At 34.5% G+C, this 21,085-nt stretch overlaps 1 protein-coding gene across 1 annotated transcript in view; it reads right to left on the reverse strand.

Moving 5' to 3' along the window:
* Positions 1–6,912: 6,912 nt before the first annotated feature.
* LOC110025989 (protein ABHD17B-like) overlaps positions 6,913–21,085 on the reverse strand; it is a gene marked incomplete in the record, with an annotated part of 60,579 nt that continues 46,406 nt past the window's right edge. The window contains 1 exon segment of the mRNA XM_020726716.1: positions 6,913–7,581. Coding sequence (XP_020582375.1) covers positions 7,123–7,581 — 459 coding nt within the window.

Below are 21,085 nucleotides of genomic sequence, written 5' to 3' on the forward strand. Positions count from 1 at the left end.
CATAGACCAAGTATGTCTTCCCTAACAAGATCAGGAATTAGCATCTTGAACAAGTATCCATAAAAGAATGCCTATGTAAACTGCTCATAACCAAAGATTCAAGTGAATGTGTCTATCTTGAGGTCAAGAGCACTCCCAAGGGAACATATCCCACTTGGTTAATTACATCTGGGGATACCCAAGAATACTCTCGATAAATGGGGTTTCAATTGCAATATTGTAGACCTAGGGAAATAGGTCATCAAAGAAAGGTTATTCCATGTCAGAATGTCATAATACTTCAAAGCTTTCGCTAAGTCATCATGTAGAGAGTGAGTCTCTCACATCCCAAATGGCTAGCGACTAATTGACATACGAAGCCCACGGAATAATCTAAATCATCTTGAAGAGGATATCCCAACACGTTAAAGCACGTCCAGGCCAAAGGGCAGAGAAAAAAGGACAAATTGTCGTATCTCAAATGGGCGACAGCTCATCAGTTTCGAGCCTTCAAAGTGATATCGACGAAGTCAAGGAGCGACGGGGCTCAAAGGGGCTTAATAAAAGGAAGGTATAGGTAGCTAGGTCAGGGTACGACAGACTCGTCATCCCAAGCCCCTAGAACCTAAGTCTACTCGGTCATGAAGGTAGTCGATCAAACACCTCCTGAGATCCCCGGTCAGCAATCCGTGAATTGCGTCATCCACGGGGACCTCAGTAGCCTTAAGGTCAAAGGAAAGAAACTCTATCATATGACTATAAGTTGGAGCTCCAAGAGGTGGGACTCACCCCTGCCAAAGTGGTGAGGATGCCTCAAGGAAAGAGAAGAAGTGGAGATTCAGGTACAAATTTAGAAATGCTCCCAAAAAAGGAATTACACTCTGTTTGGGTCGGGGAGTCTTCTAACACCTTAGGCACACTAGGCAATATCTTATGTGAAAAAAAAAATGTTGGGCATGTCAGTTTTGAGAAGCACAAGAGCTTCTTCTCAGAACATGTAGTATGAATGTAGTTATCTAGAGCGATCCTTAATTATTATGGATGCCCTCTTAGAATTGCTTGGGTGATATCCATGCTATAAACTCATTTTTAAACTGGCTCGAAGGCCATAAAGAAAAGCAAAAGTAGATTTTGAAAATTTTGAATCTTTTAATCGTAAAATTTAATATATCTTAAATCTTTTATTAGGATTTTAATATAAAAAAATTACAATTTTAAGTTCCAAGAGAGCATAAATTGTAATTTTCATGATATCCTAGATTCAGAAAGAAACAAGAAAAATAGTCCAATCACACAGACAAGCATTAGACAATAAAAAACACTCCATAAAAATATATAAAAGAGACCAAATGTCTCTAGGTTGACAACATAACATAGGAAAAGCAGAAAAAACGGTCGGACTCTGAATATACATGTCTAGCCCTTAGTTTAAACAAGCATATAGAAACTTCGGACTTAAAGTACGCGACAAGAGCTATCGCTCTTGGTCCCCGTCACGTGGTTCGGTGCATCATCCGCCTCGAAACCCATGTATGTACCTTATTTCCAATACAAACTCATCTCAAGGACTCTATCAAATACATTTGGAAAGAGAACATAAAAGACTCGACCTGCATGAAAAAATCGTTAGCAGGAAAGCCATGCAACACAAAATAGGCCATGTCTTATAATTGGGGAGCTAATGACACCCGCAAGCAAAGGGTTAGAAATCATTACTTGTTCACCTGTAGCAGTACTTGTGTGAGTGTGTTTGTAGGCACGACACCCTGCAAAAGAACACCCTACTTTAATAAAATGCAAATACATTTTGTTAGTTTTACAAGTATGCCACTCTGTTGGCTATTTTAATAAGGCATGTATTGTTCTATATATTTAAGAAAGAAAAGACAAATAAAATGAAGTTGTCTTATTCCTAGAGTTCAAGTACATATTCTTAACATGAAGATGTTGAAAACTTCACTATATATAAATCACTGGCATCAAGAATAAGAGATTGCATGGCATAGTCTATTAAAATCTCCCAAGGAATCCCCAATAATGATAAAATTTTGATGACGATTTTATCAAGCTCAACACTTAAAGGCAAGAACTTCTAAGATCTCGATGGCCAACAAATCCACTGCAAAGCATAGTACAACTATTGAGAAAAGAACCTATGCAGATAAATAATTATAGACTTCATGCAATAGTCTTAAAAACCCACAAGGGAACCATCTTCTTCATCCACCAAGGAAACAAAAAAAAAAAACTCTTTTTTCAATCATGAGAATTAACATAAAACTCAAATACTTATTATCCAACCAATTAACATAATCAGCAATTATACATGCCATTATGAAACAAAATATTAGAACTTTAGAAAGATTTACTTATTGAACATTCAATTCCTAAATATTTACATTTTTAACACTGAAAATGTAATTTTAACGTATATATCATCAGACCTATACATTCTACCTCATGCATCAAAAAAATATCCCGCCGGCATATATTTATGTATGCTAAGAATCAAGGAAACAGTGCCAATAGATAAGCTATTTAAATAATCATTAGAAGGGGTTCTGATAAGGGTATAGCCTGAATTAGACAGTGGCGCCTAGCTGATTGATTTGAAGGAATAACAGCACATCTACTTCAGCTACCCATCCTACACTATATTGCTTATTCAATTAATTATTTGTTCATCATTTCAAATATTGCTTAAAACATTGCTTAGGATGTTGGGGACAGTTAACAGCTATTTAAGGAAGTAATTATGTGTAATTATAAATCCAGAAATTATTTAAAAAACTTTACATTTCTGTAGGATTTATGGTTGTATCAGTAGATTAGATTTTTATGTTTTTATATATCTATTATTCTGAATTTTTATATTTTCTTATATTATATCATACTGTAAAAATAGGAGTAAGATAATTTTTTTTTTTAAATAGCATAAAGATAGATATATGAGAAGATGACTGTAATTTTAGATGAGTTAACCTAAATATATGTGACTCCTACCTCAGCCCGTTGTATATATATATATATGTGACACGTACCTCGGCCTATTAGTTGAAGTCCTCGGTGTAAGACACCTCCGGTCGGCGGATCGAATCCCCTCTGGCACAGTTTGTCTTAAGGTACTATAATTGTTAAGCATATTAGGAGTGGTTATGGCTCTTATAATAGCCTCTGGTCATTCATTTATATATATATACAGGCGCTTTGAGGATCACAATTGATTTTAATTTTTTATTCATTTTTATTAACTCACATTTCTTATGTATTTAGTAGTCTCACATTTGAACTTTTACATTTGCATACATATTATTTGGAGCATTAAACTTATGCATGAAAATATGTAATTTAAATCTAAAAAAATTAAAGTAGTGATATTTTTAGATGTGATATTAAAAATTTGAGGGTTGTGTGTGTAAATATGAAAGTTTAGATGTGAGATATGAAAATACATAGGATTAGTCTTCTATATATGTAGATGCCCTTATTTTTTTTTTTTATATTTACACTTAAAATGAAATATAATTGATAGGTTATAATATGATTAGGTCTTTTTAAAAATAATTACAATAATTTTAGACATTTTAAATGTTTTTTTATTTAAATATAAAGAATGATAATTTTGTGTTAAAAAAATATATTTTTAAAATAAACTAAAAGAGCAAAAAAAAAAACAAAAAAAAATGCAAAAGTGATACCAAATAATAAAAATATATATACCTATATTTTGGTTATCAAATATGATAGGGTTTTAAGAGAAAGGTAAAGCTTACACTCATCTATAGTTCTCTAGGGCAGTAGATATAAGGCAGTAGAGAACCAGACGAGCAAAATTTGGTAGGGATTGACTAATTTATGATGATGCTCTCTTTTGTCCACCAAAAGCTAAGCAAGCAAAACACCCTACAAGACCTACACCCTCTATAAATTTATATATAGTTGTTGCATTATTTGAAATCAAATAAACATTTTCTTAAATTAAATTATAATATAAATCAATTCTCATAAATTTATTAGAAAAAACTAGAAATGCAAAAAATAAATTTTAAAATCTTTTTATATAAATAAATTAATTAACTGCCATTAAAATTTATATTGAGGAATTGTCATGAATCTAATATCAACCATGCTTCTTGCAATGAACAAAACTAAGATACTTAGCTTGAGATTTATTTTTCTTCAAAAGACTTATAGAGTGTCGAAACATATGCATTCGCTGATAAAAAGTTGTCATCAATAAGAGAAAAATATTATGTCGGTCGTCCGAACGACGGCATGGATCACATCATGACATTGTGCACAGAGCGTGTTGTGATCCAAACCTTCGTCCACACTCAAACAACAAACTCAAGAATTGTGCCCTTAGGAAGATCATTTAGTGCAAAATTCAACAATTTAACTAATAATTCAAATCATATCAGCATGGCTACCTTTACAAGATAAATGATGAAGGCATAAGAGAGAGTCAATTTTGAATATTATAGTTGTTCTATCAAAACTTAACTCTTAAAACTGTGGTCAACGTTAATAACTCATGTCAAACATTGGATTTGTTTGGGAAGAGTTAAAACCATTGCTTTAAAATCATTTGAAATTAATTCACAGCACAGCTTGAAAGGCACGTTTACCTAACTTCAAACTTTAATGGTACATAATACCTAATCCAAAGCATGACGAAGACTTCTTTCTTGGTGGAGGTTACTTAAGTTTTCAACGATCCAATTATGCAGTGTTGGTTAGCTAAGAAAGTATTTTTGGGTTCCTTAATTATAATTCAATATAGATTAATATCATGTTAGAATCTTAAAGGAAATTAATGTAATAGTATGTGCTAAATATGCCACCTGTGAGTTTCGCTCTTCTCATAAGAAAATTATGGGCACACAAACTAATTAAAGACTTGTAATTTTTTATTAATTTTGATTAATCTTATAATAACCTTTCTATTACAATTCATGCCCCCACCTAAATATTTTTCTTAAAAATGTGCTTCTAAACTTCTATAAATACATGCTATTTTGGTACAAATAATTCACTCACTTTTTTTTTTTTAGTTTAATTTATATTAGTTCTTATATTCTCTCTTATTTCATGTAGTTTTTCTGATCTTGAATTTTTCATGTGAATTTTAAGTGTTTATTTTTTTTATTTATTTTGTTATTCATTCAAAATAAATCAAATTATTGTCTGATGTTTTAAGAAGATGTACCATTTCTTACCTCTGTCATGCTTTAAAATAAGATAATCATTCATAAATTAACTATTTTATTCAATATTACTATTAAATCTAAATTTATCCGTGAATCAGACCCATAAAATAGAGCTTAAGGAGGGGAACGAAGTTAGAGAGAGAGAGAGAGAAATAAGGGGAAAAAATCTACAATTTATATAACCTTGATTAACAATTTATATATGAAGTAAAATAATTGCTTAGGGCATTCACTTGTTTCGCATATAGGGTTTGGTTAGTTTCAACCTGCATATTACCAAACAATTACTGACAAAGTGGAAAGAAAAGAAAAAACAAATAAAACAATGTTGATTCAGAACGTTAAGATTAAGGGCCCATTTGGGGCGACTTATTTGTGCAGGCAGCGTTTTGAAAACGCCGCCTAAATGTTTGTTTCACGTGTTTGTCCCACAACTGAATATATGCCGTTTTGGTTTAACGAATAAACGCGGCAGCGGGATCGACCCCACGGCCCATGTTCGCTCGCAGCTTAACAATGTTTAAAAATGCAATAAAAAAATAATTAATTATGAAAAAACAGAACGTTCAAAATCTGAAAGAGTAAGAATCACTTTTCTTTTAGTGAAAGTTGGTTGAATTTGTGTTGTCGTCGGCCAAATTGATTGCCCGTTCATAGAAAGCATACCATAAAACATGATTTTTTTTATCATTCTATCACTCATTTCTGAGAATAAAAACATTATATTTGCTAAGTTCTAATTTTATGGTTTTTTTTCCAAATATGTTTCCTAACATCGATCAATCAAACGAGCCCCAATAGACTCCAGATTCCCAAAAATTGTTTCCCTTCCTTACAATAAAAAGATTGGGGCTTTTACATACATAGCATACAAAACTTTCATATCTACCTGTCTCACACTTCAACTTTCATAATTATCAAAACATCATATAAAAAGTAGCACTCATTATCACTTTTTAATAGTCAAATCCATATTTTCATCCGCAAGTAAAGTGCTATGTTTGTAAAAATGAAAATTTAGGTGTGAGATAGGTAAATCCATAAGAATCGAGCGCTATGCATGTAATTTTTCCTAAAAAATTACAACCTCTATTTTTCAAAATTTTCTACAAAATCTTCACTTAAAAGTTTTTCATCATGTTCAAGGGCGGAACTAGCTGCTTTTTTTTGTGGGGGCACAAACTGCTCCCAAGTCCCAATGTGGGAGGGGCTAGGGCAATCAAGCGCAAAATAAAATTTCAAAAGGGGTAAAACTGATATTTCAAACGAATCTAAAAAAAAAAACAAATTACCCTCCCATACATGACCTATAAAGGTTTAAACAAACCTAAAAACTGAATTAAAATCAAATGTGGGAGGGGCTAGGGCAATGAAAGCGCAAAATAAAATTTCAAAAGGGGTAAAATTGATATTTCAGACAAAACAAAAATACAAATTACCCTCCCATACATGACCTATAAAGGTTTAAACAAACCTAAAAACTGGATTAAAATCAAATGTGGGAGGGGCTAGGGCAATGAAAGCGCAAAATAAAATTTCAAAAGGGGTAAAATTGATATTTCAGACAAAACAAAAATACAAATTACCCTCCCATACATGACCTATAAAGGTTTAAACAAACCTAAAAACTGGATTAAAATCATGAAGGTTGGTGCAAGTTTCCTGCTCTGATAAAAATAGAGTTATTCCCTGATCCACACCCAATTTAAACTAGTAGATGAAAACATAAACATAAATTTGAAGGCCTGCCAACAAGAATGGTAATCACTGATATTGAATTTACTAACTACTGTCAACCTGTACGTTCTTGTTCCAAAACTATTATGAAACTCTTACATACACACAATCATGGCATGAACATGTAAATTAAAATGCAAATAAATTTCCCAACACAAACCAAGCTCGTGCATATTTTACAAAGAGGGGAGAAGATTTACCCTGCCCATATTCTGTCCAATCGATCAACACTTTTACTAGTATTCTCAATCTGTTCGCTATTTCTTCTGGTTCTTTCAAGGCAATCTACGCTCCTCCTGGACTTCTCCATGTGATCAAACGAGAACTTGAACTTTTCGTGTTTTTCCTTACTGCTAGACTTGTTATCACCGCTTCTAAATTTGTCCCAGCGGTCAGTGCTCTTCCTTGATGCTTCGAAACAGTCCGTGCTGTTCCTCGCAGGCTCAAACTGGTCAGTGCTTCTTCTAAAGGCGTGTTTTTTAATAGATGATTTCTCTACAGTTGATATAAATTTTTTTAGATGTTTGATGTAATCAGGGAAGAGCTCCAAGTCACAGTGTTTTCCTCCTTTAAGCCATAATGGATCATACTTCTCCTTGCACAGCTCCCACAGCTGTTTGCCGTGAGAACAATCGACAACATCATCCGCTGTTCCCTAAATGGATCAAGAAAACAACATTAGATTGATGGGTAAGGAAACAAACATATGCATGTAATTATGATGAAAATAAGCTTATAATCATTGATAAGTTTCACATAAATTTGTATTTAGATAAAAATCATCATTAAAACATAGTCATGTTGAGCATATAAATATATAGGAACCAAGGTGAACTTTAGGAGCTAAAACATTCCGAAAACCCAAAGAAAAAAAACCATGCCTTTATAAACCGGGCCGATCCAGCTCTACTCCTTAACAAATTTCATGATTCTTATACTCAAATTGGGACTTAGGCAGGCGAGAGGGAGTGAGAAGAGTCATGTGTGAGGTAGCGAGGAAGAGAGAGAGAAGGACAAGGCTCAATTGAGTAGTGATGCAAGTCTGCAAGTGCAAGCATGGTCAAAGAGATGCGTGTACATGAGCAGTCGAGAAGGTAACACCAAGCATGGACATTGATGAGAAGTTCGATTCTTATTTCTATGATATGGAACCAAGAGTATGTAATGGCTCAATAGCTATCTTGGGAAGAAGAGGAAGACAGTAGGATTTCCCATGGATTTTTATCTTCATTCATGAAAAAGAATAAAGCCCTAGCATAGCTTACTCTCCTTGCTAATAACCGAGTTTAGTTTCTCAAATTATTGTTAAGGTTGTATTAAACTATGTTGTTCAAATATTAACCCTCAATGCTTATCAACATTTATCTGGTATTGTTATAGGATTAAAATAAGAAGATTAGGTCATTAAATCCTATTTTGCTCTATCTTATATCATACATATTTTTTATAATTGTTATGATTTAATATCATAGTGTTATTGTAATGCATGCTTTCCATCATATTGGTAAATATTATTATTAAGTTGGTTCTCCAAATTATAACATAGAAAGTGTCGAGGGATACTCCAGCAAACTTTATATATAGCAAAAGATATGCATATAAACCTTGAAAGCTATTAAGCCATGATGAAAAATAATTTATCTATAAAGCATTAAAAAATTCATGACCTTTTAAAATTGATAACGAAACATAAATTAAAGCTAATAGTGGAATAATTAATTACGATTAATTACAAGAACGTAATTAATTCATTGGAATGTATGATTATTTAAATATTTTGATGCATGGTATATTGAATGTATGATTAATTTAGAATTTTTTGAATCTAGTGTCTGTGGAATACCATGTGCTGGAGGAAAAAAGACCAGCACCATGATCGATATGTTGGATTGCTTGTGGCATGTTTGGTAAGTGACTCTTTACTTGATAAAAGATGAACATATCATTCCTCATTATAGGCATATTCTTTACCACAAGATATAGATTTAAACAAATGCTAATTTGTTGTAGAATACACGTATTTATTTCTAAAATTTCCTCATTTTAGTGTGTAATATATATATATATATATATAACATAAAAACAATATGCATGCAAGTGAATATTTTACATTTAAAATGATAGTTAGCTTTAGCATGCTATGAGTTGCACAAAATCCTAAAAAACTATACCTATGTTATTCTAATTGCTGAAAATTATTTATTGCTTATATAAATTATGAGTTATGTTGATCTGTAATTATTTGATCACGTTAAAATCTTTATTAAAAACTTTAACTATAATTAAAAATTTGTAAAAAATATAATTTTGTGTGTAATATATATTACTAGTTAAAACCTTCTGAACATTGGTTGGCCGGATTGACAAATCCTCAAAAAGAAAGACTTTTTTTGAGAAATCATTAAATTTCACAGCAATTGGTGATTATTATTCCTTGTTTTAGTATGTCATAATAAGCCGACTAATATATATATAACATAAAAACAATATGCATGCAAGCGAATATTTTTACATTTTAATGCAATGATCATCAGTTTACAACTCTACTGCATAATAAGCATAATTAAATGGTTAAATACATCCCTAAAAAAAAATAATGCTAAAAATCTTCACTAGTTAAATACATCCCTAAAAAAAAATAATGCTAAAAATTTTAAAATAAACATACTATTTACAACTATTATGAGTTAATATCCTACTGTTATTTATGCCTCTTTAATATGTTTGGTAAGTCCTCTAAGAAACATAAGTGCGATATGCACGTAAGTGAATGCTTTAACAATTGAATGCAAAGAGCATTGATTTGCAAATAACTTTTTTATAAACTCTACAACAATATTAAACATAATTAAATGATTATGTCTATCTTATATCATACATATTATTTATAATTGTTATGATTTAATATCATAGTGTTATTTATACCTCTTTAATTGAGCATATTTCTATTATGTACTTTATTTTTCATACTATAATCAGTAGGATTTTACATACTAGGTCTATTACTGAAAAACTCATCTACTCCATGATTTTTAGGTTATTAGTTGTGCATTATGTAGATCGGGGTTTCCTAGACCAATGCTTCAGGTATCCTTTAAAAGTGTGATTAAGGTTAGCTCAGTTAGTAAAATGCATAAGCAATTTATTATTTGGATGAATTACTGCATTAGCTAAGTTTTAGTCACTTCGATGATTAGCAGGCATTATTGGATGGAGAGGTTCTGATGATTCTGTAGGTGAAAAAAATATTATTGAAATTATATTTAAACAATTTAATAATATTTCTAAATTATCAGCTCATAATCTCTAATTGGATTTTTTGAGATTTTTTTCCAGGCCAGATGGGTGGGTATGACAAACGTCAATTTCAATGTCTGGATATCTCTATAAAGATGATAAGTACAAAAAATTGCACAAGAGATCTGCATTGTACATGTTGATAAAGAATTTAATACAAAATAAAATTTATTGCACTTCTAACTTTCAGTAAACTGGCATCAAGAATAGGAAGCACGTAGTATGTTTGCAGTCAATACATGCATAGATTCCTACGTGTATATATAGCTCCTTCTTGTCGTTGCGTGATCTAAATATACCAGTTGATGTCGTATATCTATAAATCCAACAAGAGAACGATCGATGAAGTGAAAAATAGAACGAGAAAAATCACACCAGAAAAGAACACAGTGGAACACAGGTTTACGTGGTTCGCCAAATTGCCTACGTCCACGGAGTTGCAGAGGATTTTACTACTTGAGGAAATTTACACCAGTCGATCACCTCGACTTACAAGAGGAATCTCTCACTCTTCGTTGTTCTCTCACTTCTTCTCTCTCTGTTCTTCTCTCTCTACATCGAGATACACCGAAGAAACTCTACACCGAGATACACCGAAGAAGAAATACGTACAAGAGAAATAAACTCAATTTCTCTTCTGCCACAAGCCACAAAGAAGAAGACTGGGGAGAACAATCTTATTCTTCTTCCTTCTTCTTCCTTCTTCCTCTACCGCAAGGAACTACTCCTTGCACTTCTCTTTCACTGCCCCGTGGAAACCTTCCTCTATCCCGAGGAAATCGAAGAACACCAAAAAGGTCTGTTGTGACTTCTCTCAACCCAAGGAGAGCTATCAGAAGTTTTTATCACGAACAGGAAGCGGGAACGGGCGTAGGCGGGAACAGTTACGCGATCGAGCGGGAGTGAGAGGAGTTGCGACCTTCGCGACAAAGGAACGGGCCGAAGCGAAGCCTCACTTCGCGAAAGAGCGAATCGTTGGCGGAAGCGGGAGGAGGCGTGGATCAGGCTCCAACTTAACAATCTCCCACTTGGAGACCGATACATCTCCTTCCTCAAACTGATCTCCTCCACTGCGGCGTCGCTCATTTCTTCAAACATGTATCCTCCACTATGAATCCTCCAACTCGAATCCTCCACCTCTGCAACTCAAAGTTTTTGTCTTCACTCCAGAAAACCAACTGAAGCTATGCACAACTTCAGTTTCTCAAGAGTAGCACCCTCAGTCAACAAATCAGCAGACTCCACATAGCTTTGCACCTTCAAGTTATTTCATTGGTCACTATTGTCTCTTCTTACAACTCACACTGCATGGGCAACATTCTGTCTCTGCTGAAAATATTTTTCAACAAGTCTAGCTTTATACCTCTTACTGACATCCCACTCAATATTCACCTGGTACACCCACTTGTTGTGTAATGTCTTCTTCACTGGTGGAAGTTCTATCAGTTTTTACTTGCTCGAACTTTCATCTCGCAAGATTTCTTCATAGCTTTGTGGTTCTTCAAAATCTGTCTGTGGAATAATAAGAATGGGTGTCGCGGGCTCTTCCACCCCTGCCCTGCACTGTGGCCTCTGGTAGATTTCCTACCATATTCAAAGCCCATGAATCCAATATCAAGTTTTCAACAGAACTATGAACTGCCAACAACAGTGCGTCATTTACTTCTTCAGATACCACATTTGTGTTATCATTCTTCATCTTCTTGGGATTCCTGCAGTTCTTTTTTATGCGGTCAGTCTTGCCACAATTCCAACAGGTTGTCTGGTTACTAAACTTTGATTTTGATCTCCCTATCATTGAGTTTCTATCATCTTCGTCTGAAATCAACATTCAGTGCTGAACTCGAACCTGAGACCTCGCCAGAATCTTTTTTGCGAACTTCCTCAGCCAAAATCAAATCACGAATATCATCGAATTTCAGTTTAGATTTACCTGCAGAACTGCTAACTACTATCTTCATGGCTTCCCAACTATCTGACAATGAAGCCAACAAGATCAGTGCACATATATCATCATCAAAATCAATTTCCACATATGAAAATTGATTTGTGATATGATTGAAATCATTCAAGTGTTGAGCAACAAAAACACATTCCGTCATCTTCAAGTTGAATAACTTTTTCATCAAGTGCACCTTGTTATTCGCCGATGGCTTTTCATACATACCTGATAAGGCTTCCATAAGATCTACAGTCGTTCTCTCCTTGATGACGTTATGTGCAATGGACCTCGATAGGGTTAAACGAATAACCCTCAGAACCCGTCGATCCAACAAATTTCATTTATCTTTTCAGGTCTTTTCCCCAATAACAGAAGATGAAGTTTCTTCTCATAGAGATAATCCTCTATCTGCATCCTCCAATAACCAAAATTTATGCCATCAAAATTCTCCAAAATTCTCGATCCCTGAAACATTCACTTCATCTGCAGCTAGCATTCTTCCTCAGATCCGAACAAAGCTCTGATACCAGTTGTTGCGGCGAGATCTATAGATATATACTAGTTGATGTGATATATAAATAAATCAATCAGGAGAACAATTGACGAAGTGAAAAAAAGAACACAGCGGAACACACAGATTTACGTGGTTCGCCAAATTGCCTATGTTCACGGAGTTGTGGGGGATTTTACTACTTGAGGAAATTTACACCAGTCGATCACCTCGACTTACAAGAAGAATCTCTCACTCTTCGTTGCTCTCTCTCTTCTTCTCTCTTTGTTCTCTCTCTACACCGAGATACACCTAAGAAACTCTAGACCGAGATAAACCGAAGAAGAAACACGTACAAGAGAAATAAAAGCAATTTCTCTTCTGCCACAAGCCACCAAGGAGAAGCCTAGGAAGAACAGTCTTCTTCTTCTTCCTTCTTCTTCCTCAACCGCAAGGAACTGCTCCTTGTACTTCTCTTTCATTGCCCCGTGGAAACCTTCCTCTATCCCGAGGAAACCGAAGAAGAACACCAAAAATGTCTGTCGTGACTTCTCTCAACCCAATGAGAGCCATCTGAAACTTTTATCACGAACAGGAAGAGAGAACGGGCGTAAGCGGGAACAGTTTCGCGATCAAGAGGGAGCGGGACGAGTCGCGACCTTTCGTGACAAAGGAACGTGCCTAAGGGAAGCTTTACTTCACGACAGAGCGGGAATTGCTTGAAGCGCGAGTCAGGAGCGGAAGGAGGCGTGGATCGGGCTCAAACTTAAAGCTTCCATCCTCCCATTAAAAGGTCGGAGTTTGATACTAAAATCATTTTCTAGGTTCATGACAACAAAATTTATAAATGTAGAAGAAATCTTTAAGAAAACTAAGATTAGACATGAATACAAACACGTGAGCAAAACAGACTGTAGAAATTTGGATCATATAGAACAATGATATAGAAATGAAATTAGTAATCATCGATGTACAACTTAAGCAAGATAAAAATAGCCTAATCAAAATAGATTTGTGGCAAAATAATGAAGGATGGACGGAGAAACTATTACATTAGGAACAAGATAAGGCTATCAACTATTCAAGATAAGAAAGAGAAAAATGGATTTAATTGAGTTGAGCTACACAACAAATTTAGTAGATACAACAAATAGAAAAGTGGATTAAAAAAAATAATAAAAGATTTACGAAAAGTAGGATAGATCAAAGGTAACTTTGTCATAAGTGCAAAAAGCTTTGTGCAAAACAGATTTGGCATCTCATGTTAACACTCAGTGGTGGCTAATGGAGAATGAGGGCTTATTAAGTCGACCACAAAAAAAAATTAAAAAAAAAATTGTTGATTAATCACCATCACTCTTTAGAAGAGATTCGTTATCATGCAAACACTCTGAAGAGACTTTATTACACACACAAAAACACCACACTGAAGCTTCATGAAGACATTAATTATAAAGCGTGCTCAAATAATAGAAAAGAAAATTAGAAATCCTTCAATTAGAAACATGTGATGTTGGTTTAGTCTCATATTGAATAGTTCAAAATATATATTCAAGTAAAATCCCAGATAATCGGCCCTCACCTAAATGCTTAAAATTTAAAACTGAAAATTTAAAAAATATAATGTTTAGCCTAAGTTTTATCCCCTATGGTGCCTTCCTTTAACATGTGGTGCCATAGCCAATAATTTTCAGGGTATGAAGGGTTTATGCAATTTGTGACTCTTATATAGGTTTATGTTAGGGATGGCTCATATACCATAAAATGAACAGATGTTGGAGCGGAACAAAGCTAGCCCAGCAGAGCGAAGCGGAAGAATCTGTCCAATCGGGGGAGTTTCGTTATGTGGGTTGGGGGTGCGGGAGCGTCGCGGTACGGTACAAGGGTAATTTTATAATTACATATTGTACCATAGAGTTATATATATATGTCTTGTTCTGTAAACCTAGGATATTTTGTACTCTTTTCTGAAATTGAAAGAAAGTCGTCGCCCTGCTCCCATAGGCATAATTACCAAACTTCGTTAAATCTATGTCTTCTTCTAGATTTGTGTCGATTTTTGTTTTTCTTCGCCATAAAATTTTCAACAAGTGATATCAGAGCGAGGTTCTAGGGCAGAGGAGAAGATCGACGTAGGAAGAACGAAGAAGATCAAAGAAAAGTTTCGGCAGCTTGGATCGTAACCGAAGAGGCAAAGTTCGGAGCTTTGGCTTCGGCGAAGTTCGGCGAGGGCTTCGGTTTGGAATTGCAGCTTTAAGCAAGGGTTCGCAGTAGACCAGGCGAAGCTTCACGAGCGGCGCGGGCTTCTTTTGCGCGACAGAAGGGGGATTCGCAACGCAGAGGGGTCGCGACCAGGCAGCAACGTCAGCAGTTCGGCCCGAACAAGAAAGAGTCGCGGTGTTCACGTCAATTATGCCAAAGTGTTCGCGCGAACAGAAAAAGTGCTTCGGGCAAAAATTCTGATTCGCGAATCGCGGGAGAATCGCGGGCAATTGACAAAGAAGATTTCAATTTTTTTTATTTTCTTTGCGGTGTGGTTTTGCTTCGACAGAAATCAGGAAAAATTCGCTGCAGGATTAATTTCAAATGACAATTTCTGGTGCAAATTCAGAAGTGAAATTTTATAGAACCGGAAACTTCATATTGTGGCAAACAAGAATGAGAGATTTGTTCGCACAATAGAGAATCTTGAAGGCTTTGCGTGCAATGAAACTGGATACAATGAAGATGAAAATTATGAAGAATTGCAACAACGAGCGGCATCAACCATACGCTTGTCTGACAGATGAGGTTATGTATCACAATATGAATTTAAAATTTCCATGAGAGGTATGAAAGAAATTGAAAACTTAATTTATATCCAAATCTTGGACGAATAAATTGTATCTGAAGCAAAAGCTATATGGGTTGAAGATGCAAGATGGCTCTGATCTGGAGTAGCATGTGAATGACTTCAAATAAATAATCACAAATTTATCACGACTCGATGTGAGCTTTGAAGATGAAGATCGAGTAATGATTTTGTTGTGTTCATTACTTTCTTCTTATGAACACCTTGTGACTACTATTACTTATGGGAAAGAAACTATCAAAGTTAATGAGATTGTTGTTGCATTGTTGGCTCACAACTAGCGAAAGCAGAATGCAGGGGAAAACTCTCATAATGATAGTTTATATGTCAAGGGTAATCAGAATCGTGGAAGGAAGAAAGAGAATGATAGTTCTGGAAAATGAAATTTCAGATCAAAGTCTAAAGGCAAAAAAACGATTCATTGCTACAAGTACAAGGAACCGAGTTATATGAAGAGAGATTGTCCAAAGCTTAAGAAGCAGACTGAGGAGAAAAGTAATGCATCATCCAAGTCTGTAAATATGGTGCAGAGTGACAATTCAGATTGCAGTGATTGTGATATATTTTTAGTTTGATCAACTCATTTCATAGATGCATGAATTCTTGATTTAGAATGTTCTTATCACATACCACATAACAATGAGTAGTTTAATTCATACATGTTAACTAATTCTGACTCAGTCGATTTAGGTGATAATAGATGTTGCAATATTATTGAAATTGGTGAAGTCATAATTAAGATATTTGATGACACTGTTAGAACATTATGTGATATCATGTATATTCCAGATTTGAAGAACAATTTGATTTCCTTAGACACCCTACATAGAAATTGTTTCATTCCTAAGGCAGATGAGGATAGAGAAAACTTCAGAATTGTTAAGGGTGCATTGACTGTGATGAAAGAAAAACTAACTGCAGGGAATATCTATAAATTATTGGGGAGTACAGTTATAGGTGGAGTTCATTCTGTTGTGTCAGATAAAGATAATACAAACTGTGGCATATGTGTTTGAGTCATCTTAGTGAACGTGGGATGACCGAATTGCATAGAAAAAATATGTTGTCTGATGTTAAAAGCAGCAAACTCGATTTTTGTAAGAACAGACTAGAGTCAGTTTCATGACTGAAAAGCACAAGACTAAAGAGATTTTTTATTATGTGCATTCTGATGTATGGGGCTCAACCAGGGAATCGTTGTTGGGAGGATCTATGTATTATGTTACATTTACTTATGATTTCTCTAGGAAAGTTTGAGTGAATTTCTTGAAGCAGAAATCTGAAGTATTCTCCAAATTCAAGTTGTGAAAAGCTGAGGTGGAGAAACAAACTGACAGAAAGATCAAGTATTTGAGATCCGACAATGGCACGGAGTACACAGATTTGCAGTTTCAGAAATTTTGTGAGAAGCATAGGATTCAAAGACATTTTTTAGTGCACAAAACACCACAGCAGAATGACATTGCAGAAAGAATGAACAGACCCTTAATTGAAAGGGCAAGATGCTTGAGACTTAATGCAGTGCTTCCTCTAAAAGTTTCTGGACAGAGGCTGTGAATATGACATGTTATCTCATCAATAGATCACCTCAGGCATCATTAGGTGGCAAGGTTGCAGAAGATGCATGGACATGTAATCCAGTTAACTTTAATCATTTACGAATTTTTGGTTGTCATGCTTATGTGCATGTACCTAGAGATGATAGACATAAACTTGATGCAAAATTCAAGAAATGTATCTTGTTGAGCTACAAGAAATGTGTGAAAGGAAACAAGTTTTGAGATCCGATTCCAAAGAAGATGGTGATCAGTAGAGATGCAATTTTTAATGAGCAATCCATGTTGCAGCAGAGTCAAAACAAGATGCAAGGGAACAGTTCCAGTTTAGATACAGTGCAGATGGATGTAGAACAACATCCAATAGCAACTGAGACAGTTGAAAGTTCAGAACCAACACCTGGTGATTCCAATACAAATGATTTACAGAATTACACTCTTGTCAGAGATAGACAAAGACGCATTAATATAAGACCTCCTAGCAGATTGAGTTATGAAGACTTTGTCTCTTGTGCACTTCTCATCAGCAGCGATGATCCAGCCACTTTTCAATGAGCTATCACCAGCCATGAAAAAGAGAAATGGATGGGTGCAATGGTTGAGAGGATGGAGTCTTCGCAAAAAAATTCTACATGGGAGCCAATTCAACTTCTTGAAGGAAAGAAGGCTACTGGGTGCAAGTGGGTGTACAAAAGGAAACCAGCAGTATCAGAAAAAAAGGAAAAATTCAAGGCTCAACTGGTAGCAAAAGAATTTTCAAAGCAGAAGAGGATAGATTATGATGAAATATTTTCACCCGTGGTCAGACATATACTTCAAGCAAGACAGTGCTTGCATTAGTAGTCACTTGAGATTTGCATTTGGAGCAGATAGATGTTAAAACTACATTCTTGCATGGTGAGATGGAGGAACAAATTGACATGGAGCGGCCAACCTGGACATGACCATTTAGTTTTCTTACAAAAGGTTTTTTTTTTTAAACAAGGATATTTGGAATCCATATTTTTAAGCTCATGCAAACAAAGGGGTGTTAAAAATTGTCCTGAGATAGTTGAAAGTTCAAAACCAACAACTGGTGATTCCAATACAGATGATTTACAGAATTACACTCTTTGCAAAGAAAGACAAAGACGAGCTAATATAAGGCCTCATAGCAGATTGAGTTATGAAGACTTGGTCTCTTGTACACTTCTCATCAGCAGCGATGATTCAGTCATTTTTCAAGAAGCTATCACCAGTCAGGAGAAAGAGAAATGAATGGTGCAATGGTTGAGGGGATGAAGTCTTTGCAGAAAAATCGCACATAAGAGCTAGTTCAACTTCTTGAGGGAAAGAAGGCTACTGGGTGCAAGTGGGTGTACAAAAGGAAACCAGCAGTATCAGAAAAAGGAGAAAAGTTGAAGGCTCAACTGGTAGCAAAGAGATTTTCACAGCAGAATGAGATAGATAATGATGAAATATTTTCACCTGTGGTTAGATATACTTCAATCAGGGCAGTGTTTGCATTAGTATTCACTTGAGATTTGCATTTGGAGCATATGGATGTTAAAACTGCATACTTGCATGGTGATCTGGAGGAACAAACTTACATAGAGCAGCTAGAAGGGTTCCCTCAACCTGGACAGAAGCATCTAGTTTTCTTACAAAAGGTTTTTTTCTTTTTTAAAATAAGGATATTTGGAATCCATGTTTTAAAGCTCATGCAAACAAAGGAGTGTTAAAAATTGACCTAATAATCCTACTCGACAAGAACCGGCTCAAAAAATCTGGATTCAGGTTGACCCGAATAATTTTCGAGTCGGTTTCGAGTTAGGAATTCTAACCTATTAAATTTTTCGGTTCGGGTTCAAGTTGACTTACTAATAGGGGTGTAAACTCGTGTTTGGCTCATTTATATTTTGAGCTCAAAAAGTGTGTTCATGTTCGGCTCGTTTGCTTAGCAAGTCGAACACCTCTTTACGAACAAAAAATCATTTTGACAACCCTAATCATGTAGCTATAAGATGTTAATGGTTGGGACAAGATTTAAAAATTATCGTTTATATTAAAACATCATTTGAATTTAATTTAATAATTTTTATTCTATTTTCTTAATTAATATTTTTAATTGATTATAAATTTTTGTAGTCTTTTAGTTAATTAAATTTTTTAAAAATATAACTCATGCCAAAACGAGTTGAACACGTACGAACAAATCTTTGTTCATGCCAAAACGAGCTGAACACGAAAGAACAAATCTTTGTTTGTGTTCGACTCGTTAACTTTGTGTTAACTTTGTGAACGAGTCGAACACGAGTTGTTTGCGAACAACGAGCCATTTTGACAACCTTACTTACCTTACCAACACGTGTTTGACCCTAAAAGGACCCATTAATTTGAAATTGACTCGATATAGACCCACCAACCCCAAATTAACTCAAAAATAGACCCAAAACTAACCCTATAACTGTTGCTTCTTTTGTTAAACAGGATATACGGGGAGGGTTTGAGTTAGTGAGTTGAAGGCGAGTTGGGTTTAGGTTGAATTTTTTGCATCGTTTAATATCCGAGTCGATTTCAGCACAAGCATTTCGGGTCAGATCAATTTCAAGTCAAACTCAAGGTCCCAAACCCGACCCGCGAACTTGATTTGACAAACCTATGCAAACTTTCAAAATCTTCAAACAATTGATCATAAGTAAAAACAAGTTCATTCCAGATCAAGATGTCACAGTCTCTGATTTCCATCAATGCAAGCTTGCATTCTCAACAACATTAGCTTCTTGAGACAAGATAGCTTCACTCTATCTTTCATCCAATTGTAAACGACTTCAAGAATGGGCAATCTTGTTTTAGATGATCAATCTTGTAGCATTTAGGACATTCCTTGCTACCCTTTAAGCTAATTTCCATTTTTCAAGCATCTCTTGAATTTTTCCACTAAATTGCTTCAAGAATCGGCAATCCTGTTTTAGATGACCAATCTTGTAGCATTTAGGTCATTCCTTGCAATCCTTTTACTATTTGAAGTGTTAAGAATCTTGAAAATTTATTTGAGAAGAAAAGATTGGGGCTCAATATTGTAAAAGCCACGAAACACTTATAAGGTAAAGGAATGCTTTGAGTATCAAATTTAGGGTAAGTGATGTTCAAAATCATTAAAGGCTATCCGACATAGTAATCCTCACTTGAAAAAGAAAAAGAAATGATTGACAAAAGATGATGTTCAAAATCATTAAAGGTTATCTGATATAGTAATCCTCACTTGAAAAAGAAAAAGAAATGATTGACAACAATCTCTGAAAAGAAAAGAAAAAAAATATATGATTGAAAGTAATCCAAATGAGGAAAAAAAAAAAAGTATAAAAGTGAGGAGAAGCTTGAGGAGATGTCTAATCAAAAATTGATTTCACTTGGACCTACCTAAAGGAAAAACCTAAATACATTCCTGAACTTATATTTATGGATTAGCATCTTTTCCTAGTAGTGTTCTCATGAAGTTCCTATCATTTGAATAATCTAAGTGACTTGATATTACAACATATAGTCATTCTTGAAATGAATAAAAAACTAAAACTCTTAAACTTAATGACTAGATAATCTTGTACCTACAGAGTTAATTTAATTACTTGAATTTTTTCTGAAAATCTCACTATAGTATTTACTTTAATCAAACCTATAGTATTTCTGAATTAAAATTTTACTACAATAGATCATAATTTTTATGTAGTACTAAAATTACTTGAGGACAAGTAATAGTTAAGTTTGAGGTATTTTGACTAAAGAAAAATATGTTGAGATTTTTATACCTATTTTACACTGATTTTGATGATATTGCACTTAAAAAAAAGGTATTTTAATGTTTAGTTGCATGTTCTTTATGTCTGGACCAAAAGGTAAAGAATAGGTATGTTCCAGTTTGGCACAATCCAATTTAAACTAATTCACTTTATTCATTCACTTTAATTTCTTGACAAAGAGAATGATGTTTTCTTATATATTGAACTTCACATTTAAAACTTTAAAACTTTATTAGTAGAATTA

The sequence above is a fragment of the Phalaenopsis equestris genome, unplaced genomic scaffold (assembly GCF_001263595.1).
Source record: "Phalaenopsis equestris unplaced genomic scaffold, ASM126359v1 Scaffold000002, whole genome shotgun sequence".
NCBI classification, from domain to species: domain Eukaryota; kingdom Viridiplantae; phylum Streptophyta; class Magnoliopsida; order Asparagales; family Orchidaceae; genus Phalaenopsis; species Phalaenopsis equestris.